Source organism: Salvelinus fontinalis, unplaced genomic scaffold, assembly GCF_029448725.1.
Source record: "Salvelinus fontinalis isolate EN_2023a unplaced genomic scaffold, ASM2944872v1 scaffold_0230, whole genome shotgun sequence".
Classification (NCBI taxonomy): Eukaryota; Metazoa; Chordata; class Actinopteri; order Salmoniformes; family Salmonidae; genus Salvelinus; species Salvelinus fontinalis.
This window is the reverse complement of record NW_026600439.1, coordinates 139879-166778: the sequence shown is the minus strand read 5'-3', so window position 1 is coordinate 166778 and position 26900 is coordinate 139879. Positions and strand designations below refer to the sequence as shown.

General features: G+C 49.1%; 2 protein-coding genes across 17 annotated transcripts in view; both read right to left on the bottom strand.

The window, feature by feature from the left end:
- Positions 1-26900, bottom strand: part of LOC129844781 (serine hydroxymethyltransferase, cytosolic-like) — a 105155-nt gene that overhangs the window by 43093 nt on the left and 35162 nt on the right. For 2 of the 5 annotated variants that reach the window (XM_055912890.1, XM_055912889.1), the window contains 2 exons: positions 14628-14788; positions 249-330 (listed from right to left, as the gene is read on the bottom strand). In XM_055912890.1, coding sequence (XP_055768865.1) covers positions 249-330; positions 14628-14788 — 243 coding nt within the window. Of the gene's footprint in view, positions 1-248; positions 4170-14627; positions 14789-26900 lie in introns of those variants that run through there. The other 3 variants (XM_055912886.1, XM_055912887.1, XM_055912888.1) reach the window with 3 other exon arrangements.
- On the bottom strand, positions 12833-14621 carry LOC129844782 (GATA zinc finger domain-containing protein 14-like). 12 transcript variants are annotated; one of them, XM_055912894.1, is made up of 2 exons: positions 13821-14621; positions 12833-13784 (listed from the first exon to the last, which is right to left on the bottom strand). In XM_055912894.1, exons 1-2 carry the CDS (start codon positions 14595-14597, stop codon positions 12894-12896), a joined length of 1668 nt encoding a protein of 555 aa, XP_055768869.1. In that variant the 5' UTR covers positions 14598-14621; the 3' UTR covers positions 12833-12893. The 12 variants fall into 12 exon arrangements, with proteins under 12 accessions (XP_055768869.1, XP_055768868.1, XP_055768874.1 ...); XM_055912893.1 differs by having other exon boundaries at positions 12833-14051; positions 14085-14621; XM_055912899.1 differs by having other exon boundaries at positions 12833-14018; positions 14085-14621.

Sequence of the window (26900 nt, the reverse complement as noted above, 5' to 3'; positions counted from 1 at the left end):
AGACGGAACGATTGACAGGAAACGGTTTCATTACATGTCTGGGAAACCAGGTCCAAAAGATACAATGAAACTGTCAACAGGAGATTCTGTGGCTGGGAAACCAGGCCCCAAAAGTAAGTGTGTGTGTGTGTGTGTGTGTGTGTGTGTGTGTGTGTGTGTGTGTGTGTGTGTGTGTGTGTGTGTGTGTGTGTGTGTGTGTGTGTGTGTGTGTGTGTGTGTGTGTGTGTGTGTGTGTGTGTGTGTGTTACCTGCGATGATCAGTCTAGGGTGGAAAAGCCGGGCGTTCTCCTCCAGTCGGTCGTAGTTGATGAGGCCAGTGTCTGGATCCACCTGATACAACACAGATTAACATCACTAGTTGATGAGGCCAGTGTCTGGATCCACCTGATACAACACAGATTAACATCACTAGTTGATGAGGCCAGTGTCTGGATCCACCTGATACAACACAGATTAACATCACTAGTTGATGAGGCCAGTGTCTGGATCCACCTGATACAACACAGATTAACATCACTAGTTGATGAGGCCAGTGTCCGGATCCACCTGATACAACACAGATTAACATCACTAGTTGATGAGGCCAGTGTCTGGATTCACCTGATACGACACAGATTAACATCACTAGTTGATGAGGCCAGTGTCTGGATTCACCTGATACAACACAGATTAACATCACTAGTTGATGAGGCCAGTGTCTGGATCCACCTGATACGACACAGATTAACATCACTAGTTGATGAGGCCAGTGTCTGGATCCACCCGATACAACACAGATTAACATCACTAGTTGATGAGGCCAGTGTCTGGATCCACCTGATACAACACAGATTAACATCACTAGTTGATGAGGCCAGTGTCTGGATCCACCTGATACAACACAGATTAACATCACTAGTTGATGAGGCCAGTGTCCGGATCCACCTGATACAACACAGATTAACATCACTAGTTGATGAGGCCAGTGTCTGGATCCACCTGATACAACACAGATTAACATCACTAGTTGATGAGGCCAGTGTCTGGATCCACCTGATACAACACAGATTAACATCACTAGTTGATGAGGCCAGTGTCTGGATCCACCTGATACAACACAGATTAACATCACTAGTTGATGAGGCCAGTGTCTGGATCCACCTGATACAACACAGATTAACATCACTAGTTGATGAGGCCAGTGTCTGGATCCACCTGATACAACACAGATTAACATCACTAGTTGATGAGGCCAGTGTCTGGATTCACCTGATACAACACAGATTAACATCACTAGTTGATGAGGCCAGTGTCTGGATCCACCTGATACAACACAGATTAACATCACTAGTTGATGAGGCCAGTGTCTGGATCCACCTGATACAACACAGATTAACGTCACTAGTTGATGAGGCCAGTGTCTGGATCCACCTGATACAACACAGATTAACGTCACTAGTTGATGAGGCCAGTGTCTGGATCCACCTGATACAACACAGATTAACGTCACTAGTTGATGAGGCCAGTGTCTGGATCCACCTGATACAACACAGATTAACATCACTAGTTGATGAGGCCAGTGTCTGGATCCACCTGATACAACACAGATTAACGTCACTAGTTGATGAGGCCAGTGTCTGGATCCACCTGATACAACACAGATTAACGTCACTAGTTGATGAGGCCAGTGTCTGGATCCACCTGATACAACACAGATTAACGTCACTAGTTGATGAGGCCAGTGTCTGGATCCACCTGATACAACACAGATTAACATCACTAGTTGATGAGGCCAGTGTCTGGATCCACCTGATACAACACAGATTAACATCACTAGTTGATGAGGCCAGTGTCTGGATCCACCTGATACAACACAGATTAACATCACTAGTTGATGAGGCCAGTGTCTGGATCCACCTGATACAACACAGATTAACATCACTAGTTGACGAGGCCAGTGTCTGGATCCACCTGATACAACACAGATTAACATCACTAGTTGACGAGGCCAGTGTCTGGATCCACCTGATACAACACAGATTAACATCACTAGTTGACGAGGCCAGTGTCTGGATCCACCTGATACAACACAGATTAACATCACTAGTTGATGAGGCCAGTGTCTGGATCCACCTGATACAACACAGATTAACGTCACTAGTTGATGAGGCCAGTGTCTGGATCCACCTGATACAACACAGATTAACATCACTAGTTGATGAGGCCAGTGTCTGGATCCACCTGATACAACACAGATTAACATCACTAGTTGATGAGGCCAGTGTCTGGATCCACCTGATACAACACAGATTAACATCACTAGTTGATGAGGCCAGTGTCCGGATCCACCTGATACAACACAGATTAACATCACTAGTTGATGAGGCCAGTGTCCGGATCCACCTGATACAACACAGATTAACATCACTAGTTGATGAGGCCAGTGTCCGGATCCACCTGATACAACACAGATTAACATCACTAGTTGATGAGGCCAGTGTCTGGATCCACCTGATACAACACAGATTAACATCACTAGTTGACGAGGCCAGTGTCCGGATCCACCTGATACAACACAGATTAACATCACTAGTTGATGAGGCCAGTGTCCGGATCCACCTGATACAACACAGATTAAAGTCACTAGTTGATGAGGCCAGTGTCCGGATCCACCTGATACAACACAGATTAACGTCACTAGTTGATGAGGCCAGTGTCTGGATCCAACCTGATACAACACAGATTAACATCACTAGTTGATGAGGCCAGTGTCTGGATCCACCTGATACAACACAGATTAACATCACTAGTTGATGAGGCCAGTGTCTGGATCCACCTGATACAACACAGATTAACATCACTAGTTGATGAGGCCAGTGTCTGGATCCACCTGATACAACACAGATTAACATCACTAGTTGATGAGGCCAGTGTCTGGATCCACCTGATACAACACAGATTAACATCACTAGTTGATGAGGCCAGTGTCTGGATCCACCTGATACAACACAGATTAACATCACTAGTTGATGAGGCCAGTGTGAACACATGACTAAATCCCATTGGATAAAACTGTCTTTAGGTATTATTGTTATATAATGCCACAGTGGGCCAGCGTCCCTAAATCCCATTGGATAAAACTGTCTTTAGTTATTATTGTTATATAATGCCACAGTGGGCCAGCGTCCCTAAATCCCATTGGATAAAACTGTCTTTAGGTATTATTGTTATATAATGCCACAGTGGGCCAGCGTCCCTAAATCCCATTGGATAAAACTGTCTTTAGTTATTATTGTTATATAATGCCACAGTGGGCCAGCGTCCCTGAGGGAAGGCTTTCGGAGTCTTGTAGAGTCCATGATTGTATACACCTGTATAAACTTCCCTGGGGGGAACGTGACCCCTGTATAAACTTCCCTGGGGGGAACGTGACCCCTGTATAAACTTCCCTGGGGGGAACGTGACCCCTGTATACGTCTTGTAGAGTCCATGATTGTATACACCTGTATAAACGGATGTGGCTGAAATATAATCCACTAGTTTGAAAAGGGTTGTCCACGTACCTTTGTCTACATAGTGGGGGGGGGGGGGGGGGGGGGGGGGGGGGGGGGTTGGCAGCTAGAAAGAAAATGGCCCCCAATTCAGAAATGGAGAAAGAGGAGAGAAAGCTCTAGGAAGCTCTAGAAAGCTCTCGGAAGCTCTAGGAAGCTCTGGGAAGCTCTCGGAAGCTCTGGGAAGCTCTGGGAAGCTCTCGGAAGCTCTGGGAAGCTCTCGGAAGCTCTCGGAAGCTCTGGGAAGCTCTGGGAAGCTCTCGGAAGCTCTGGGAAGCTCTAGGAAGCTCTGGGAAGCTCTAGGAAGCTCTGGGAAGCTCTGGGAAGCTCTCGGAAGCTCTCGGAAGCTCTCGGAAGCTCTGGGAAGCTCTCGGAAGCTCTGGGAAGCTCTCGGAAGCTCTGGGAAGCTCTCGGAAGCTCGAGAAAGCTAACCGTTATCTGCTGCCTCTTGAACAAGAAGCCGCTGTGACCACATTGATCCTACGATCCAGAAATACACTTCACACGGACCAAACATTCACCCCCCCCCCCAAAAAAAAGCAAAGCTCCGGTCGCTTCTCCGAAATGCCACCCGATCCCCGTGGCTGAAGCATCGCATTTCAGTTTTAGGCAGCACCCAGGAAGGCTGTATAGAACCCCCCCCCTCCCCGAGGCAGGAAGGCTGTATAGAACCCCCCCCCCTCCCCGAGGCAGGAAGGCTGTATAGAACCCCCCCCCCCTCCCCGAGGCAGGAAGGCTGTATAGAACCCCCCCCCTCCCCGAGGCAGGAAGGCTGTATAGAACCCCCCCCCCTCCCCGAGGCAGGAAGGCTGTATAGAACCCCCCCCCCCCCCCCCGAGGCAGGAAGGCTGTATAGAACCCCCCCCCCCCCCGAGGCAGGAAGGCTGTATAGAACCCCCCCCCCTCCCCGAGGCAGGAAGGCTGTATAGAACCCCCCCCCTCCCCGAGGCAGGAAGGCTGTATAGAACCCCCCCCCCCTCCCCGAGGCAGGAAGGCTGTATAGAACCCCCCCCCCTCCCCGAGGCAGGAAGGCTGTATAGAACCCCCCCCCTCCCCGAGGCAGGAAGGCTGTATAGAACCCCCCCCCCCTCCCCGAGGCAGGAAGGCTGTATAGAACCCCCCCCCTCCCCGAGGCAGGAAGGCTGTATAGAAACCTCCCCCCCCCCCGAGGCAGGAAGGCTGTATAGAACCCCCCCCCCCTCCCCGAGGCAGGAAGGCTGTATAGAACCCCCCCCCCCCCCCGAGGCAGGAAGGCTGTATAGAACCCCCCCCCCCCCCCCCCCCCCCCGACCGAATTAGTGCAACCAAACACCTTGACAACGACTCTTTCCCATAGGCTGGTACTATCTACGACATCATCAGCAGTTAAATACCAACATGGTAGACATGCTTACATCTGGCTCTGATCACATGATCTCTGAAATTCAAACAGATTTGGAGAAAGAAAAAAACATCAAACCCAACTTTTAGAACAGGTTTATAAGAATTGATTTAAGAGTTTGTACATTTGGGAATGTTTTCTTGGGGCGCTCTAAACTACTGTTATATGCGTTTCTGGCATTGAGACATCAATATCTTTAAAGGGACATACTCGGGGATTCTAAAAGGGACATACTCGGGGATTCTAAAAGGGACATACTCGGGGATTCTAAAAGGGACATACTCGGGGATTCTAAAAGGGACATACTCGGGGATTCTAAAAGGGACATACTCGGGGATTCTAAAAGGGACATACTCGGGGATTCTAAAAGGGACATACTCGGGGATTCTAAAAGGGACATACTCGGGGATTCTAAAAGGGACATACTCGGGGATTCTAAAAGGGACATACTCGGGGATTCTAAAAGGGACATACTCGGGGATTCTAAAAGGGACATACTCGGGGATTCTAAAAGGGACATACTCGGGGATTCTAAAAGGGACATACTCGGGGATTCTAAAAGGGACATACTCGGGGATTCTAAAAGGGACATACTCGGGGATTCTAAAAGGGACATACTCGGGGATTCTAAAAGGGACATACTCGGGGATTCTAAAAGGGACATACTCGGGGATTCTAAAAGGGACATACTCGGGGATTCTAAAAGGGACATACTCGGGGATTCTAAAAGGGACATACTCGGGGATTCTAAAAGGGACATACTCGGGGATTCTAAAAGGGACATACTCGGGGATTCTAAAAGGGACATACTCGGGGATTCTAAAAGGGACATACTCGGGGATTCTAAAAGGGACATACTCGGGGATTCTAAAAGGGACATACTCGGGGATTCTAAAAGGGACATACTCGGGGATTCTAAAAGGGACATACTCGGGGATTCTAAAAGGGACATACTCGGGGATTCTAAAAGGGACATACTCGGGGATTCTAAAAGGGACATACTCGGGGATTCTAAAAGGGACATACTCGGGGATTCTAAAAGGGACATACTCGGGGATTCTAAAAGGGACATACTCGGGGATTCTAAAAGGGACATACTCGGGGATTCTAAAAGGGACATACTCGGGGATTCTAAAAGGGACATACTCGGGGATTCTAAAAGGGACATACTCGGGGATTCTAAAAGGGACATACTCGGGGATTCTAAAAGGGACATACTCGGGGATTCTAAAAGGGACATACTCGGGGATTCTAAAAGGGACATACTCGGGGATTCTAAAAGGGACATACTCGGGGATTCTAAAAGGGACATACTCGGGGATTCTAAAAGGGACATACTCGGGGATTCTAAAAGGGACATACTCGGGGATTCTAAAAGGGACATACTCGGGGATTCTAAAAGGGACATACTCGGGGATTCTAAAAGGGACATACTCGGGGATTCTAAAAGGGACATACTCGGGGATTCTAAAAGGGACATACTCGGGGATTCTAAAAGGGACATACTCGGGGATTCTAAAAGGGACATACTCGGGGATTCTAAAAGGGACATACTCGGGGATTCTAAAAGGGACATACTCGGGGATTCTAAAAGGGACATACTCGGGGATTCTAAAAGGGACATACTCGGGGATTCTAAAAGGGACATACTCGGGGATTCTAAAAGGGACATACTCGGGGATTCTAAAAGGGACATACTCGGGGATTCTAAAAGGGACATACTCGGGGATTCTAAAAGGGACATACTCGGGGATTCTAAAAGGGACATACTCGGGGATTCTAAAAGGGACATACTCGGGGATTCTAAAAGGGACATACTCGGGGATTCTAAAAGGGACATACTCGGGGATTCTAAAAGGGACATACTCGGGGATTCTAAAAGGGACATACTCGGGGATTCTAAAAGGGACATACTCGGGGATTCTAAAAGGGACATACTCGGGGATTCTAAAAGGGACATACTCGGGGATTCTAAAAGGGACATACTCGGGGATTCTAAAAGGGACATACTCGGGGATTCTAAAAGGGACATACTCGGGGATTCTAAAAGGGACATACTCGGGGATTCTAAAAGGGACATACTCGGGGATTCTAAAAGGGACATACTCGGGGATTCTAAAAGGGACATACTCGGGGATTCTAAAAGGGACATACTCGGGGATTCTAAAAGGGACATACTCGGGGATTCTAAAAGGGACATACTCGGGGATTCTAAAAGGGACATACTCGGGGATTCTAAAAGGGACATACTCGGGGATTCTAAAAGGGACATACTCGGGGATTCTAAAAGGGACATACTCGGGGATTCTAAAAGGGACATACTCGGGGATTCTAAAAGGGACATACTCGGGGATTCTAAAAGGGACATACTCGGGGATTCTAAAAGGGACATACTCGGGGATTCTAAAAGGGACATACTCGGGGATTCTAAAAGGGACATACTCGGGGATTCTAAAAGGGACATACTCGGGGATTCTAAAAGGGACATACTCGGGGATTCTAAAAGGGACATACTCGGGGATTCTAAAAGGGACATACTCGGGGATTCTAAAAGGGACATACTCGGGGATTCTAAAAGGGACATACTCGGGGATTCTAAAAGGGACATACTCGGGGATTCTAAAAGGGACATACTCGGGGATTCTAAAAGGGACATACTCGGGGATTCTAAAAGGGACATACTCGGGGATTCTAAAAGGGACATACTCGGGGATTCTAAAAGGGACATACTCGGGGATTCTAAAAGGGACATACTCGGGGATTCTAAAAGGGACATACTCGGGGATTCTAAAAGGGACATACTCGGGGATTCTAAAAGGGACATACTCGGGGATTCTAAAAGGGACATACTCGGGGATTCTAAAAGGGACATACTCGGGGATTCTAAAAGGGACATACTCGGGGATTCTAAAAGGGACATACTCGGGGATTCTAAAAGGGACATACTCGGGGATTCTAAAAGGGACATACTCGGGGATTCTAAAAGGGACATACTCGGGGATTCTAAAAGGGACATACTCGGGGATTCTAAAAGGGACATACTCGGGGATTCTAAAAGGGACATACTCGGGGATTCTAAAAGGGACATACTCGGGGATTCTAAAAGGGACATACTCGGGGATTCTAAAAGGGACATACTCGGGGATTCTAAAAGGGACATACTCGGGGATTCTAAAAGGGACATACTCGGGGATTCTAAAAGGGACATACTCGGGGATTCTAAAAGGGACATACTCGGGGATTCTAAAAGGGAAATACTCGGGGATTCTAAAAGGGAAATACTCGGGGATTCTAAAAGGGAAATACTCGGGGATTCTAAAAGGGAAATACTCGGGGATTCTAAAAGGGAAATACTCGGGGATTCTAAAAGGGAAATACTCGGGGATTCTAAAAGGGAAATACTCGGGGATTCTAAAAGGGAAATACTCGGGGATTCTAAAAGGGAAATACTCGGGGATTCTAAAAGGGAAATACTCGGGGATTCTAAAAGGGAAATACTCGGGGATTCTAAAAGGGAAATACTCGGGGATTCTAAAAGGGAAATACTCGGGGATTCTAAAAGGGAAATACTCGGGGATTCTAAAAGGGAAATACTCGGGGATTCTAAAAGGGAAATACTCGGGGATTCTAAAAGGGAAATACTCGGGGATTCTAAAAGGGAAATACTCGGGGATTCTAAAAGGGAAATACTCGGGGATTCTAAAAGGGAAATACTCGGGGATTCTAAAAGGGAAATACTCGGGGATTCTAAAAGGGAAATACTCGGGGATTCTAAAAGGGAAATACTCGGGGATTCTAAAAGGGAAATACTCGGGGATTCTAAAAGGGAAATACTCGGGGATTCTAAAAGGGAAATACTCGGGGATTCTAAAAGGGAAATACTCGGGGATTCTAAAAGGGAAATACTCGGGGATTCTAAAAGGGAAATACTCGGGGATTCTAAAAGGGAAATACTCGGGGATTCTAAAAGGGAAATACTCGGGGATTCTAAAAGGGAAATACTCGGGGATTCTAAAAGGGAAATACTCGGGGATTCTAAAAGGGAAATACTCGGGGATTCTAAAAGGGAAATACTCGGGGATTCTAAAAGGGAAATACTCGGGGATTCTAAAAGGGAAATACTCGGGGATTCTAAAAGGGAAATACTCGGGGATTCTAAAAGGGAAATACTCGGGGATTCTAAAAGGGAAATACTCGGGGATTCTAAAAGGGAAATACTCGGGGATTCTAAAAGGGAAATACTCGGGGATTCTAAAAGGGAAATACTCGGGGATTCTAAAAGGGAAATACTCGGGGATTCTAAAAGGGAAATACTCGGGGATTCTAAAAGGGAAATACTCGGGGATTCTAAAAGGGAAATACTCGGGGATTCTAAAAGGGAAATACTCGGGGATTCTAAAAGGGAAATACTCGGGGATTCTAAAAGGGAAATACTCGGGGATTCTAAAAGGGAAATACTCGGGGATTCTAAAAGGGAAATACTCGGGGATTCTAAAAGGGAAATACTCGGGGATTCTAAAAGGGAAATACTCGGGGATTCTAAAAGGGAAATACTCGGGGATTCTAAAAGGGAAATACTCGGGGATTCTAAAAGGGAAATACTCGGGGATTCTAAAAGGGAAATACTCGGGGATTCTAAAAGGGAAATACTCGGGGATTCTAAAAGGGAAATACTCGGGGATTCTAAAAGGGAAATACTCGGGGATTCTAAAAGGGAAATACTCGGGGATTCTAAAAGGGAAATACTCGGGGATTCTAAAAGGGAAATACTCGGGGATTCTAAAAGGGAAATACTCGGGGATTCTAAAAGGGAAATACTCGGGGATTCTAAAAGGGAAATACTCGGGGATTCTAAAAGGGAAATACTCGGGGATTCTAAAAGGGAAATACTCGGGGATTCTAAAAGGGAAATACTCGGGGATTCTAAAAGGGAAATACTCGGGGATTCTAAAAGGGAAATACTCGGGGATTCTAAAAGGGAAATACTCGGGGATTCTAAAAGGGAAATACTCGGGGATTCTAAAAGGGAAATACTCGGGGATTCTAAAAGGGAAATACTCGGGGATTCTAAAAGGGAAATACTCGGGGATTCTAAAAGGGAATACTCGGGGATTCTAAAAGGGAATACTCGGGGATTCTAAAAGGGAATACTCGGGGATTCTAAAAGGGAATACTCGGGGATTCTAAAAGGGAATACTCGGGGATTCTAAAAGGGAATACTCGGGGATTCTAAAAGGGAATACTCGGGGATTCTAAAAGGGAATACTCGGGGATTCTAAAAGGGAATACTCGGGGATTCTAAAAGGGAATACTCGGGGATTCTAAAAGGGAATACTCGGGGATTCTAAAAGGGAATACTCGGGGATTCTAAAAGGGAATACTCGGGGATTCTAAAGGGAATACTCGGGGATTCTAAAGGGAATACTCGGGGATTCTAAAGGGAATACTCGGGGATTCTAAAGGGAATACTCGGGGATTCTAAAGGGAATACTCGGGGATTCTAAAGGGAATACTCGGGGATTCTAAAGGGAATACTCGGGGATTCTAAAGGGAATACTCGGGGATTCTAAAGGGAATACTCGGGGATTCTAAAGGGAATACTCGGGGATTCTAAAGGGAATACTCGGGGATTCTAAAGGGAATACTCGGGGATTCTAAAGGGAATACTCGGGGATTCTAAAGGGAATACTCGGGGATTCTAAAGGGAATACTCGGGGATTCTAAAGGGAATACTCGGGGATTCTAAAGGGAATAGTCGGGGATTCTAAAAGGGAATACTCGGGGATTCTAAAAGGGAATACTCGGGGATTCTAAAAGGGAATACTCGGGGATTCTAAAAGGGAATACTCGGGGATTCTAAAAGGGAATACTCGGGGATTCTAAAGGGAATACTCGGGGATTCTAAAGGGAATACTCGGGGATTCTAAAGGGAATACTCGGGGATTCTAAAGGGAATACTCGGGGATTCTAAAGGGAATACTCGGGGATTCTAAAGGGAATAGTCGGGGATTCTAAAGGGAATAGTCGGGGATTCTAAAGGGAATAGTCGGGGATTCTAAAGGGAATAGTCGGGGACTTAGAGGAATACTCGGGGACTTTGAGGAATACTCGGGGACTTTGAGGAATACTCGGGGACTTTGAGGAATACTCCGGGACATAAAGGAATACTCCGGGACATAAAGGAATACTCCGGGACATAAAGGAATACTCCGGGACATAAAGGAATACTCCGGGACATAAAGGAATACTCCGGGACATAAAGGAATACTCCGGGACATAAAGGAATACTCCGGGACATAAAGGAATACTCCGGGACATAAAGGAATACTCCGGGACATAAAGGAATACTCCGGGACATAAAGGAATACTCCGGGACATAAAGGAATACTCCGGGACATAAAGGAATAGTCGGGGACATAAAGGAATACTCCGGGACATAAAGGAATACTCCGGGACTTAAAGGAATACTCCGGGACTTAAAGGAATACTCCGGGACATAAAGGAATACTCCGGGACATAAAGGAATACTCCGGGACATAAAGGAATACTCCGGGACATAAAGGAATACTCCGGGACATAAAGGAATACTCCGGGACATAAAGGAATACTCCGGGACATAAAGGAATACTCCGGGACATAAAGGAATACTCCGGGACATAAAGGAATACTCCGGGACATAAAGGAATACTCCGGGACATAAAGGAATACTCCGGGACATAAAGGAATACTCCGGGACATAAAGGAATACTCCGGGACATAAAGGAATAGTCGGGGACATAAAGGAATACTCCGGGACATAAAGGAATAGTCGGGGACTTAAAGGAATACTCCGGGACTTAAAGGAATAGTCGGGGACATAAAGGAATAGTCGGGGACATAAAGGAATAGTCGGGGACATAAAGGAATACTCCGGGACATAAAGGAATACTCCGGGACATAAAGGAATACTCCGGGACATAAAGGAATACTCCGGGACATAAAGGAATAGTCGGGGACATAAAGGAATAGTCGGGGACATAAAGGAATAGTCGGGGACATAAAGGAATACTCCGGGACATAAAGGAATAGTCGGGGACATAAAGGAATAGTCGGGGACATAAAGGAATAGTCGGGGACTTAAAGGAATAGTCGGGGACTTAAAGGAATAGTCGGGGACTTAAAGGAATAGTCGGGGACTTAAAGGAATAGTCGGGGACTTAAAGGAATACTCCGGGACTTAAAGGAATACTCCGGGACATAAAGGAATACTCCGGGACATAAAGGAATACTCCGGGACATAAAGGAATAGTCGGGGACATAAAGGAATAGTCGGGGATTTAAAGGAATACTCCGGGACATAAAGGAATACTCCGGGACATAAAGGAATACTCCGGGACATAAAGGAATAGTCGGGGATTTAAAGGAATAGTCGGGGACTTAAAGGAATACTTGGGGAACTTTAAGTCCTTAGTGATTTGAACACCAAGGAACTTGAAACTCTCGACCCAGAAACCTGACGTACCTGTTTTAACCAATAAAATGAGGCCTGATCCAGACCGACTGCAGACGATCTTAGACCTTCGGTCTACAACACGGAAAGCCTTGGATAGGTCAATAAAGAGGGCAGCACAGTACCTCTGTCCTATCCAGCCCTTTACCACATCATTTAAAATCAGCCAATCAGGTGTTGAGGGGTGTTGGCTTCCCGCGTCTCTCTACGTGGTGTTGTTGTTTACCTTGTAGGGCATGGACGTGTTGTTGTTGTTTACCTTGTAGGGCATGGACGTGTTGTTGTTGTTTACCTTGTAGGGCATGGACGTGTTGTTGTTGTTTACCTTGTAGGGCACAGGTGTCAAACTCATTCCACGGGGGGCCGAGTGTCTGCGGGTTTTCGCTCCTCCCTTGTACTTGATTGATGAATTAACATCACTAATTAGTTAGGAACTCCCCACACCTGGTTGTCTAGGGCTTTATTGAAAGGAAAAAACAAAAACCTGCAGACACTAGGCCCTCCGTGGAATGAGTTTGACACCCCTGTTGTAGGGCATGGACGTGTTGTTGTTGTTTACCTTGTAGGGCATGGACGTGTTGTTGTTGTTTACCTTGTAGGGCATGGACGTGTTGTTGTTGTTTACCTTGTAGGGCATGGACGTGTTGTTGTTGTTTACCTTGTAGGGCATGGACGTGTTGTTGTTGTTTACCTTGTAGGGCATGGACGTGTTGTTGTTGTTTACCTTGTAGGGCATGGACGTGTTGTTGTTGTTTACCTTGTAGGGCATGGACGTGTTGTTGTTGTTTACCTTGTAGGGCATGGACGTGTTGTTGTTGTTTACCTTGTAGGGCGTGGACGTGTTGTTGTTGTTTACCTTGTAGGGCGTGGACGTGTTGTTGTTGTTTACCTTGTAGGGCGTGGACGTGTTGTTGTTGTTTACCTTGTAGGGCGTGGACGTGTTGTTGTTGTTTACCTTGTAGGGCGTGGACGTGTTGTTGTTGTTTACCTTGTAGGGCGTGGACGTGTTGTTGTTGTTTACCTTGTAGGGCGTGGACGTGTTGTTGTTGTTTACCTTGTAGGGCGTGGACGTGTTGTTGTTGTTTACCTTGTAGGGCGTGGACGTGTTGTTGTTGTTTACCTTGTAGGGCGTGGACGTGTTGTTGTTGTTTACCTTGTAGGGCGTGGACGTGTTGTTGTTGTTTACCTTGTAGGGCGTGGACGTGTTGTTGTTGTTTACCTTGTAGGGCGTGGACGTGTTGTTGTTGTTTACCTTGTAGGGCGTGGACGTGTTGTTGTTGTTTACCTTGTAGGGCGTGGACGTGTTGTTGTTGTTTACCTTGTAGGGCGTGGACGTGTTGTTGTTGTTTACCTTGTAGGGCATGGACGTGTTGTTGTTGTTTACCTTGTAGGGCATGGACATGTTGTTGTTGTTGTTTACCTTGTAGGGCATGGACGTGTTGTTGTTGTTTACCTTGTAGGGCGTGGACGTGTTGTTGTTGTTTACCTTGTAGGGCGTGGACGTGTTGTTGTTGTTTACCTTGTAGGGCGTGGACGTGTTGTTGTTGTTTACCTTGTAGGGCGTGGACGTGTTGTTGTTGTTTACCTTGTAGGGCGTGGACGTGTTGTTGTTGTTTACCTTGTAGGGCATGGACATGTTGTTGTTGTTTACCTTGTAAGGCATGGACGTGTTGTTGTTGTTTACCTTGTAGGGCATGGACGTGTTGTTGTTGTTTACCTTGTAGGGCGTGGACATGTTGTTGTTGTTGTTGTTTACCTTGTAGGGCATGGACGTGTTGTTGTTGTTTACCTTGTAGGGCGTGGACGTGTTGTTGTTGTTTACCTTGTAGGGCATGGACATGTTGTTGTTTACCTTGTAGGGCGTGGACGTGTTGTTGTTGTTTACCTTGTAGGGCGTGGACGTGTTGTTGTTGTTTACCTTGTAGGGCATGGACGTGTTGTTGTTGTTTACCTTGTAGGGCATGGACATGTTGTTGTTGTTTACCTTGTAGGGCGTGGACGTGTTGTTGTTGTTTACCTTGTAGGGCATGGACGTGTTGTTGTTGTTTACCTTGTAGGGCATGGACGTGTTGTTGTTTACCGTGTAGGGCATGGACGTGTTGTTGTTGTTGTTTACCTTGTAGGGCATGGACGTGTTGTTGTTGTTGTTTACCTTGTAGGGCGCGGACGTGTTGTTGTTGTTTACCTTGTAGGGCATGGACGTGTTGTTGTTGTTGTTGTTGTTTACCTTGTAGGGCATGGACTCAAAGAAGATGGACGTGGCAGAGATCTTCTTCTTGTCCGTCATGAAGCCGTGCGTCAGGTGACCTCCATCTGGGAGGTCCAGACCCATGATCCTCCCATGAGGCTCCACGATGGCCGTGTACACCGCAAAGTTAGCAGGGGAACCTACAAAACACATCGCCAAATTAGACTCTACAGAGCTGTACTGAGATGGTCTGGTTCCACCTCCACCAAGTTAGACCCTACAGAGCTGTACTGAGATGGTCTGGTTCCACCTCCACCAAGTTAGACCCTACAGAGCTGTACTGAGATGGTCTGGTTCCACCTCCACCAAGTTAGACCCTACAGAGCTGTACTGAGATGGTCTGGTTCCACCAAGTTAGACCCTACAGAGCTGTACTGAGATGGTCTGGTTCCACCTCCACCAAGTTAGACCCTACAGAGCTGTACTGAGATGGTCTGGTTCCACCTCCACCAAGTTAGACCCTACAGAGCTGTACTGAGATGGCCTGGTTCCACCTCCACCAAGATAGACCCTACAGAGCTGTACTGAGATGGTCTGGTTCCACCAAGTTAGACCCTACAGAGCTGTACTGAGATGGTCTGGTTCCACCTCCACCAAGATAGACCCTACAGAGCTGTACTGAGATGGCCTGGTTCCACCTCCACCAAGTTAGACCCTACAGAGCTGTACTGAGATGGCCTGGTTCCACCTCCACCAAGTTAGACCCTACAGAGCTGTACTGAGATGGTCTGGTTCCACCAAGTTAGACCCTACAGAGCTGTACTGAGATGGTCTGGTTCCACCAAGTTAGACCCTACAGAGCTGTACTGAGATGGTCTGGTTCCACCAAGTTAGACCCTACAGAGCTGTACTGAGATGGTCTGGTTCCACCTCCACCAAGTTAGACCCTACAGAGCTGTACTGAGATGGCCTGGTTCCACCAAGTTAGACCCTACAGAGCTGTACTGAGATGGCCTGGTTCCACCAAGTTAGACCCTACAGAGCTGTACTGAGATGGTCTGGTTCCACCAAGTTAGACCCTACAGAGCTGTACTGAGATGGTCTGGTTCCACCAAGTTAGACCCTACAGAGCTGTTCTGAGATGGCCTGGTTCCACCTCCACCAAGACAGACCCTACAGAGCTGTACTGAGATGGCCTGGTTCCACCTCCACCAAGACAGACCCTACAGAGCTGTACTGAGATGGTCTGGTTCCACCTCCACCAAGTTAGACCCTACAGAGCTGTACTGAGATGGTCTGGTTCCACCAAGTTAGACCCTACAGAGCTGTACTGAGATGGCCTGGTTCCACCTCCACCAAGTTAGACCCTACAGAGCTGTACTGAGATGGTCTGGTTCCACCTCCACCAAGTTAGACCCTACAGAGCTGTACTGAGATGGTCTGGTTCCACCTCCACCAAGTTAGACCCTACAGAGCTGTACTGAGATGGTCTGGTTCCACCAAGTTAGACCCTACAGAGCTGTACTGAGATGGTCTGGTTCCACCTCCACCAAGACAGACCCTACAGAGCTGTACTGAGATGGTCTGGTTCCACCTCCACCAAGTTAGACCCTACAGAGCTGTACTGAGATGGTCTGGTTCCACCTCCACCAAGATAGACCCTACAGAGCTGTACTGAGATGGTCTGGTTCCACCAAGTTAGACCCTACAGAGCTGTACTGAGATGGCCTGGTTCCACCTCCACCAAGTTAGACCCTACAGAGCTGTACTGAGATGGTCTGGTTCCACCTCCACCAAGTTAGACCCTACAGAGCTGTACTGAGATGGTCTGGTTCCACCAAGTTAGACCCTACAGAGCTGTACTGAGATGGCCTGGTTCCACCTCCACCAAGATAGACCCTACAGAGCTGTACTGAGATGGTCTGGTTCCACCTCCACCAAGATAGACCCTACAGAGCTGTACTGAGATGGCATGGTTCCACCTCCACCAAGTTAGACCCTACAGAGCTGTACTGAGATGGTCTGGTTCCACCAAGTTAGACCCTACAGAGCTGTACTGAGATGGTCTGGTTCCACCTCCACCAAGTTAGACCCTACAGAGCTGTACTGAGATGGTCTGGTTCCACCAAGTTAGACCCTACAGAGCTGTACTGAGATGGCCTGGTTCCACCTCCACCAAGTTAGACCCTACAGAGCTGTACTGAGATGGTCTGGTTCCACCTCCACCAAGTTAGACCCTACAGAGCTGTACTGAGATGGCCTGGTTCCACCAAGTTAGACCCTACAGAGCTGTACTGAGATGGCCTGGTTCCACCAAGTTAGACCCTACAGAGCTGTACTGAGATGGTCTGGTTCCACCAAGTTAGACCCTACAGAGCTGTACTGAGATGGTCTGGTTCCACCAAGTTAGACCCTACAGAGCTGTACTGAGATGGTCTGGTTCCACCAAGTTAGACCCTACAGAGCTGTTCTGAGATGGCCTGGTTCCACCTCCACCAAGACAGACCCTACAGAGCTGTACTGAGATGGCCTGGTTCCACCTCCACCAAGACAGACCCTACAGAGCTGTACTGAGATGGTCTGGTTCCACCTCCACCAAGTTAGACCCTACAGAGCTGTACTGAGATGGTCTGGTTCCACCAAGTTAGACCCTACAGAGCTGTACTGAGATGGCCTGGTTCCACCTCCACCAAGTTAGACCCTACAGAGCTGTACTGAGATGGTCTGGTTCCACCTCCACCAAGTTAGACCCTACAGAGCTGTACTGAGATGGTCTGGTTCCACCTCCACCAAGTTAGACCCTACAGAGCTGTACTGAGATGGTCTGGTTCCACCAAGTTAGACCCTACAGAGCTGTACTGAGATGGCCTGGTTCCACCTCCACCAAGACAGACCCTACAGAGCTGTACTGAGATGGCCTGGTTCCACCTCCACCAAGACAGACCCTACAGAGCTGTACTGAGATGGTCTGGTTCCACCTCCACCAAGTTAGACCCTACAGAGCTGTACTGAGATGGTCTGGTTCCACCAAGTTAGACCCTACAGAGCTGTACTGAGATGGCCTGGTTCCACCTCCACCAAGTTAGACCCTACAGAGCTGTACTGAGATGGTCTGGTTCCACCTCCACCAAGTTAGACCCTACAGAGCTGTACTGAGATGGTCTGGTTCCACCAAGTTAGACCCTACAGAGCTGTACTGAGATGGCCTGGTTCCACCTCCACCAAGATAGACCCTACAGAGCTGTACTGAGATGGTCTGGTTCCACCTCCACCAAGATAGACCCTACAGAGCTGTACTGAGATGGCATGGTTCCACCTCCACCAAGTTAGACCCTACAGAGCTGTACTGAGATGGCCTGGTTCCACCAAGTTAGACCCTACAGAGCTGTACTGAGATGGTCTGGTTCCACCTCCACCAAGTTAGACCCTACAGAGCTGTACTGAGATGGCCTGGTTCCACCAAGTTAGACCCTACAGAGCTGTACTGAGATGGTCTGGTTCCGCCAAGTTAGACCCTACAGAGCTGTACTGAGATGGCCTGGTTCCACCAAGTTAGACCCTACAGAGCTGTACTGAGATGGTCTGGTTCCACCTCCACCAAGTTAGACCCTACAGAGCTGTACTGAGATGGCCTGGTTCCACCAAGTTAGACCCTACAGAGCTGTACTGAGATGGTCTGGTTCCACCTCCACCAAGTTAGACCCTACAGAGCTGTACTGAGATGGTCTGGTTCCACCTCCACCAAGTTAGACCCTACAGAGCTGTACTGAGATGGTCTGGTTCCACCTCCACCAAGTTAGACCCTACAGAGCTGTACTGAGATGGTCTGGTTCCACCTCCACCAAGTTAGACCCTACAGAGCTGTACTGAGATGGTCTGGTTCCACCTCCACCAAGTTAGACCCTACAGAGCTGTACTGAGATGGTCTGGTTCCACCTCCACCAAGATAGACCCTACAGAGCTGTACTGAGATGGTCTGGTTCCACCTAAACCAAGTTAGACCCTACAGAGCTGTACTGAGATGGTCTGGTTCCACCTCCACCAAGATAGACCCTACAGAGCTGTACTGAGATGGCCTGGTTCCACCTCCACCAAGTTAGACCCTACAGAGCTGTACTGAGATGGTCTGGTTCCACCTCCACCAAGTTAGACCCTACAGAGCTGTACTGAGATGGTCTGGTTCCACCAAGTTAGACCCTACAGAGCTGTACTGAGATGGTCTGGTTCCACCTCCACCAAGTTAGACCCTACAGAGCTGTATTGAGATGGCCGGGTTCCACCAAGTTAGACCCTACAGAGCTGTACTGAGATGGCCTGGTTCCACCAAGTTAGACCCTACAGAGCTGTACTGAGATGGTCTGGTTCCACCAAGTTAGACCCTACAGAGCTGTACTGAGATGGTCGGGTTCCACCTCCACCAAGTTAGACCCTACAGAGCTGTACTGAGATGGTCTGGTTCCACCTCCACCAAGTTAGAACCTACAGAGCTGTACTGAGATGGCCTGGTTCCACCTCCACCAAGTTAGACCCTACAGAGCTGTACTGAGATGGCCTGGTTCCACCTCCACCAAGTTAGACCCTACAGAGCTGTACTGAGATGGTCTGGTTTCACCAAGTTAGACCCTACAGAGCTGTACTGAGATGGTCTGGTTCCACCAAGTTAGACCCTACAGAGCTGTACTGAGATGGCCTGGTTCCACCAAGTTAGACCCTACAGAGCTGTACTGAGATGGTCTGGTTCCACCTCCACCAAGTTAGACCCTACAGAGCTGTACTGAGATGGCCTGGTTCCACCAAGTTAGACCCTACAGAGCTGTACTGAGATGGTCTGGTTCCACCTCCACCAAGTTAGACCCTACAGAGCTGTACTGAGATGGTCTGGTTCCACCTCCACCAAGTTAGACCCTACAGAGCTGTACTGAGATGGTCTGGTTCCACCTCCAACAAGTTAGACCCTACAGAGCTGTACTGAGATGGTCTGGTTCCACCTCCACCAAGATAGACCCTACAGAGCAGTACTGAGATGGTCTGGTTCCACCTCCACCAAGTTAGACCCTACAGAGCTGTACTGAGATGGTCTGGTTCCACCTCCACCAAGTTAGACCCTACAGAGCTGTACTGAGATGGTCTGGTTCCACCTCCACCAAGTTAGACCCTACAGAGCTGTACTGAGATGGTCTGGTTCCACCTCCACCAAGATAGACCCTACAGAGCTGTACTGAGATGGTCTGGTTCCACCTCCACCAAGTTAGACCCTACAGAGCTGTACTGAGATGGTCTGGTTCCACCTCCACCAAGATAGACCCTACAGAGCTGTACTGAGATGGCCTGGTTCCACCTCCACCAAGTTAGACCCTACAGAGCTGTACTGAGATGGTCTGGTTCCACCTCCACCAAGTTAGACCCTACAGAGCTGTACTGAGATGGTCTGGTTCCACCAAGTTAGACCCTACAGAGCTGTACTGAGATGGTCTGGTTCCACCTCCACCAAGTTAGACCCTACAGAGCTGTATTGAGATGGCCGGGTTCCACCAAGTTAGACCCTACAGAGCTGTATTGAGATGGCCTGGTTCCACCAAGTTAGACCCTACAGAGCTGTACTGAGATGGCCTGGTTCCACCAAGTTAGACCCTACAGAGCTGTACTGAGATGGTCTGGTTCCACCAAGTTAGACCCTACAGAGCTGTACTGAGATGGTCGGGTTCCACCAAGTTAGACCCTACAGAGCTGTACTGAGATGGTCTGGTTCCACCAAGTTAGACCCTACAGAGCTGTACTGAGATGGCCTGGTTCCACCAAGTTAGACCCTACAGAGCTGTACTGAGATGGTCTGGTTCCACCTCCACCAAGTTAGACCCTACAGAGCTGTACTGAGATGGCCTGGTTCCACCAAGTTAGACCCTACAGAGCTGTACTGAGATGGTCTGGTTCCACCTCCACCAAGTTAGACCCTACAGAGCTGTACTGAGATGGTCTGGTTCCACCTCCACCAAGATAGACCCTACAGAGCTGTACTGAGATGGTCTGGTTCCACCTCCACCAAGTTAGACCCTACAGAGCTGTACTGAGATGGCCTGGTTCCACCAAGTTAGACCCTACAGAGCTGTACTGAGATGGCCTGGTTCCACCTCCACCAAGTTAGACCCTACAGAGCTGTACTGAGATGGTCTGGTTCCACCTCCACCAAGTTAGACCCTACAGAGCTGTACTGAGATGGTCTGGTTCCACCTCCACCAAGTTAGACCCTACAGAGCTGTACTGAGATGGCCTGGTTCCACCTCCACCAAGTTAGACCCTACAGAGCTGTACTGAGATGGTCTGGTTCCACCTCCACCAAGTTAGACCCTACAGAGCTGTACTGAGATGGCCTGGTTCCACCTCCACCAAGTTAGACCCTACAGAGCTGTACTGAGATGGTCTGGTTCCACCAAGTTAGACCCTACAGAGCTGTACTGAGATGGCCTGGTTCCACCTCCACCAAGTTAGACCCTACAGAGCTGTACTGAGATGGTCTGGTTCCACCTCCACCAAGTTAGACCCTACAGAGCTGTACTGAGATGGCCTGGTTCCACCTCCACCAAGATAGACCCTACAGAGCTGTACTGAGATGGTCTGGTTCCACCTCCACCAAGTTAGACCCTACAGAGCTGTACTGAGATGGTCTGGTTCCACCTCCACCAAGTTAGACCCTACAGAGCTGTACTGAGATGGCCTGGTTCCACCTCCACCAAGTTAGACCCTACAGAGCTGTACTGAGATGGTCTGGTTCCACCAAGTTAGACCCTACAGAGCTGTACTGAGATGGCCTGGTTCCACCTCCACCAAGTTAGACCCTACAGAGCTGTACTGAGATGGTCTGGTTCCACCTCCACCAAGATAGACCCTACAGAGCTGTACTGAGATGGTCTGGTTCCACCAAGTTAGACCCTACAGAGCTGTACTGAGATGGTCTGGTTCCACCTCCACCAAGTTAGACCCTACAGAGCTGTACTGAGATGGTCTGGTTCCACCTCCACCAAGTTAGACCCTACAGAGCTGTACTGAGATGGTCTGGTTCCACCTCCACCAAGTTAGACCCTACAGAGCTGTACTGAGATGGCCTGGTTCCACCTCCACCAAGATAGACCCTACAGAGCTGTACTGAGATGGCCTGGTTCCACCTCCACCAAGTTAGACCCTACAGAGCTGTACTGAGATGGCCTGGTTCCACCTCCACCAAGTTAGACCCTACAGAGCTGTACTGAGATGGTCTGGTTCCACCTCCACCAAGTTAGACCCTACAGAGCTGTACTGAGATGGTCTGGTTCCACCTCCACCAAGATAGACCCTACAGAGCTGTACTGAGATAGTCTGGTTCCACCTCCACCAAGTTAGACCCTACAGAGCTGTACTGAGATGGCCTGGTTCCACCTCCACCAAGTTAGACCCTACAGAGCTGTACTGAGATGGTCTGGTTCCACCTCCACCAAGATAGACCCTACAGAGCTGTACTGAGATGGTCTGGTTCCACCTCCACCAAGATAGACCCTACAGAGCTGTACTGAGATGGTCTGGTTCCACCTCCACCAAGATAGACCCTACAGAGCTGTACTGAGATGGCCTGGTTCCACCTCCACCAAGTTAGACCCTACAGAGCTGTACTGAGATGGTCTGGTTCCACCTCCACCAAGACAGACCCTACAGAGCTGTACTGAGATGGCCTGGTTCCACCTCCACCAAGTTAGACCCTACAGAGCTGTACTGAGATGGTCTGGTTCCACCTCCACCAAGTTAGACCCTACAGAGCTGTACTGAGATGGCCTGGTTCCACCAAGTTAGACCCTACAGAGCTGTACTGAGATGGCCTGGTTCCAACTCCACCAAGTTAGACCCTACAGAGCTGTACTGAGATGGTCTGGTTCCACCTCCACCAAGTTAGACCCTACAGAGCTGTACTGAGATGGTCTGGTTCCACCAAGTTAGACCCTACAGAGCTGTACTGAGATGGTCTGGTTCCACCTCCACCAAGATAGACCCTACAGAGCTGTACTGAGATGGCCTGGTTCCACCTCCACCAAGATAGACCCTACAGAGCTGTACTGAGATGGTCTGGTTCCACCTCCACCAAGATAGACCCTACAGAGCTGTACTGAGATGGCCTGGTTCCACCTCCACCAAGATAGACCCTACAGAGCTGTACTGAGATGGTCTGGTTCCACCAAGTTAGACCCTACAGAGCTGTACTGAGATGGCCTGGTTCCACCTCCACCAAGTTAGACCCTACAGAGCTGTACTGAGATGGTCTGGTTCCACCTCCACCAAGATAGACCCTACAGAGCTGTACTGAGATGGTCTGGTTCCACCAAGTTAGACCCTACAGAGCTGTACTGAGATGGTCTGGTTCCACCTCCACCAAGTTAGACCCTACAGAGCTGTACTGAGATGGTCTGGTTCCACCTCCACCAAGTTAGACCCTACAGAGCTGTACTGAGATGGTCTGGTTCCACCTCCACCAAGTTAGACCCTACAGAGCTGTACTGAGATGGCCTGGTTCCACCTCCACCAAGATAGACCCTACAGAGCTGTACTGAGATGGCCTGGTTCCACCTCCACCAAGTTAGACCCTACAGAGCTGTACTGAGATGGCCTGGTTCCACCTCCACCAAGTTAGACCCTACAGAGCTGTACTGAGATGGTCTGGTTCCACCTCCACCAAGTTAGACCCTACAGAGCTGTACTGAGATGGTCTGGTTCCACCTCCACCAAGATAGACCCTACAGAGCTGTACTGAGATAGTCTGGTTCCACCTCCACCAAGTTAGACCCTACAGAGCTGTACTGAGATGGCCTGGTTCCACCTCCACCAAGTTAGACCCTACAGAGCTGTACTGAGATGGTCTGGTTCCACCTCCACCAAGATAGACCCTACAGAGCTGTACTGAGATGGTCTGGTTCCACCTCCACCAAGATAGACCCTACAGAGCTGTACTGAGATGGTCTGGTTCCACCTCCACCAAGATAGACCCTACAGAGCTGTACTGAGATGGCCTGGTTCCACCTCCACCAAGTTAGACCCTACAGAGCTGTACTGAGATGGTCTGGTTCCACCTCCACCAAGACAGACCCTACAGAGCTGTACTGAGATGGCCTGGTTCCACCTCCACCAAGTTAGACCCTACAGAGCTGTACTGAGATGGTCTGGTTCCACCTCCACCAAGTTAGACCCTACAGAGCTGTACTGAGATGGCCTGGTTCCACCAAGTTAGACCCTACAGAGCTGTACTGAGATGGCCTGGTTCCACCTCCACCAAGTTAGACCCTACAGAGCTGTACTGAGATGGTCTGGTTCCACCTCCACCAAGTTAGACCCTACAGAGCTGTACTGAGATGGTCTGGTTCCACCAAGTTAGACCCTACAGAGCTGTACTGAGATGGTCTGGTTCCACCTCCACCAAGATAGACCCTACAGAGCTGTACTGAGATGGCCTGGTTCCACCTCCACCAAGATAGACCCTACAGAGCTGTACTGAGATGGTCTGGTTCCACCTCCACCAAGATAGACCCTACAGAGCTGTACTGAGATGGCCTGGTTCCACCTCCACCAAGATAGACCCTACAGAGCTGTACTGAGATGGCCTGGTTCCACCTTCACCAAGATAGACCCTACAGAGCTGTACTGAGATGGTCTGGTTCCACCTCCACCAAGATAGACCCTACAGAGCAGTACTGAGATGGCCTGGTTCCACCAAGTTAGACCCTACAGAGCTGTGCTGAGATGGCCTGGTTCCACCTCCACCAAGTTAGACCCTACAGAGCTGTACTGAGATGGTCTGGTTCCACCTCCACCAAGTTAGACCCTACAGAGCTGTACTGAGATGGCCTGGTTCCACCAAGTTAGACCCTACAGAGCTGTACTGAGATGGCCTGGTTCCACCAAGTTAGACCCTACAGAGCTGTACTGAGATGGCCTGGTTCCACCTCCACCAAGTTAGACCCTACAGAGCTGTACTGAGATGGTCTGGTTCCACCTCCACCAAGTTAGACCCTACAGAGCTGTGCTGAGATGGCCTGGTTCCACCAAGTTAGACCCTACAGAGCTGTACTGAGATGGTCTGGTTCCACCTCCACCAAGTTAGACCCTACAGAGCTGTACTGAGATGGTCTGGTTCCACCAAGTTAGACCCTACAGAGCTGTACTGAGATGGCCTGGTTCCACCTCCACCAAGATAGACCCTACAGAGCTGTACTGAGATGGTCTGGTTCCACCTCCACCAAGACAGACCCTACAGAGCTGTACTGAGATGGTCTGGTTCCACCTCCACCAAGTTAGACCCTACAGAGCTGTACTGAGATGGTCTGGTTCCACCAAGTTAGACCCTACAGAGCTGTACTGAGATGGTCTGGTTCCACCTCCACCAAGTTAGACCCTACAGAGCTGTACTGAGATGGCCTGGTTCCACCTCCACCAAGTTAGACCCTACAGAGCTGTGCTGAGATGGCCTGGTTCCACCAAGTTAGACCCTACAGAGCTGTACTGAGATGGTCTGGTTCCACCTCCACCAAGTTAGACCCTACAGAGCTGTACTGAGATGGTCTGGTTCCACCTCCACCAAGTTAGACCCTACAGAGCTGTACTGAGATGGCCTGGTTCCACCAAGTTAGACCCTACAGAGCTGTTCTGAGATGGCCTGGTTCCACCAAGTTAGACCCTACAGAGCTGTACTGAGATGGCCTGGTTCCACCTCCACCAAGTTAGACCCTACAGAGCTGTACTGAGATGGCCTGGTTCCACCAAGTTAGACCCTACAGAGCTGTACTGAGATGGTCTGGTTCCACCTCCACCAAGTTAGACCCTACAGAGCTGTACTGAGATGGCCTGGTTCCACCAAGTTAGACCCTACAGAGCTGTACTGAGATGGCCTGGTTCCACCAAGTTAGACCCTACAGAGCTGTACTGAGATGGCCTGGTTCCACCTCCACCAAGTTAGACCCTACAGAGCTGTACTGAGATGGTCTGGTTCCACCTCCACCAAGTTAGACCCTACAGAGCTGTGCTGAGATGGCCTGGTTCCACCAAGTTAGACCCTACAGAGCTGTACTGAGATGGTCTGGTTCCACCTCCACCAAGTTAGACCCTACAGAGCTGTACTGAGATGGTCTGGTTCCACCAAGTTAGACCCTACAGAGCTGTACTGAGATGGTCTGGTTCCACCTCCACCAAGTTAGACCCTACAGAGCTGTACTGAGATGGCCTGGTTCCACCTCCACCAAGTTAGACCCTACAGAGCTGTGCTGAGATGGCCTGGTTCCACCAAGTTAGACCCTACAGAGCTGTACTGAGATGGTCTGGTTCCACCTCCACCAAGTTAGACCCTACAGAGCTGTACTGAGATGGTCTGGTTCCACCTCCACCAAGTTAGACCCTACAGAGCTGTACTGAGATGGCCTGGTTCCACCAAGTTAGACCCTACAGAGCTGTTCTGAGATGGCCTGGTTCCACCAAGTTAGACCCTACAGAGCTGTACTGAGATGGCCTGGTTCCACCTCCACCAAGTTAGACCCTACAGAGCTGTACTGAGATGGCCTGGTTCCACCAAGTTAGACCCTACAGAGCTGTACTGAGATGGTCTGGTTCCACCAAGTTAGACCCTACAGAGCTGTACTGAGATGGTCTGGTTCCACCTCCACCAAGTTAGACCCTACAGAGCTGTACTGAGATGGTCTGGTTCCACCTCCACCAAGTTAGACCCTACAGAGCTGTACTGAGATGGCCTGGTTCCACCAAGTTAGACCCTACAGAGCTGTTCTGAGATGGCCTGGTTCCACCAAGTTAGACCCTACAGAGCTGTACTGAGATGGCCTGGTTCCACCTCCACCAAGTTAGACCCTACAGAGCTGTACTGAGATGGCCTGGTTCCACCAAGTTAGACCCTACAGAGCTGTACTGAGATGGCCTGGTTCCACCTCCACCAAGTTAGACCCTACAGAGCTGTACTGAGATGGTCTGGTTTCACCAAGTTAGACCCTACAGAGCTGTACTGAGATGGCCTGGTTCCACCTCCACCAAGTTAAACCCTACAGAGCTGTACTGAGATGGCCTGGTTCCACCTCCACCAAGTTAAACCCTACAGAGCTGTACTGAGATGGTCTGGTTCCACCTCCACCAAGTTAGACCCTACAGAGCTGTACTGAGATGGTCTGGTTCCACCTCCACCAAGTTAGACCCTACAGAGCTGTACTGAGATGGTCTGGTTCCACCAAGTTAGACCCTACAGAGCTGTACTGAGATGGCCTGGTTCCACCTCCACCAAGTTAGACCCTACAGAGCTGTACT

What these genes read in the sequence shown, in the direction of transcription:
- LOC129844782 (XM_055912892.1), bottom strand. Translation starts at nt 14,597, where the DNA reads ATGCCCTACAAGGTAAACAACAACAACACGTCCGCGCCCTACAAGGTA. An exon ending in ACACGTCCACGCCCTACAAG is followed by an intron (nt 14,223 to 14,252) that starts GTAAACAACAAC and finishes ATGCCCTACAAG; the next exon opens with GTAAACAACAACAACACGTC.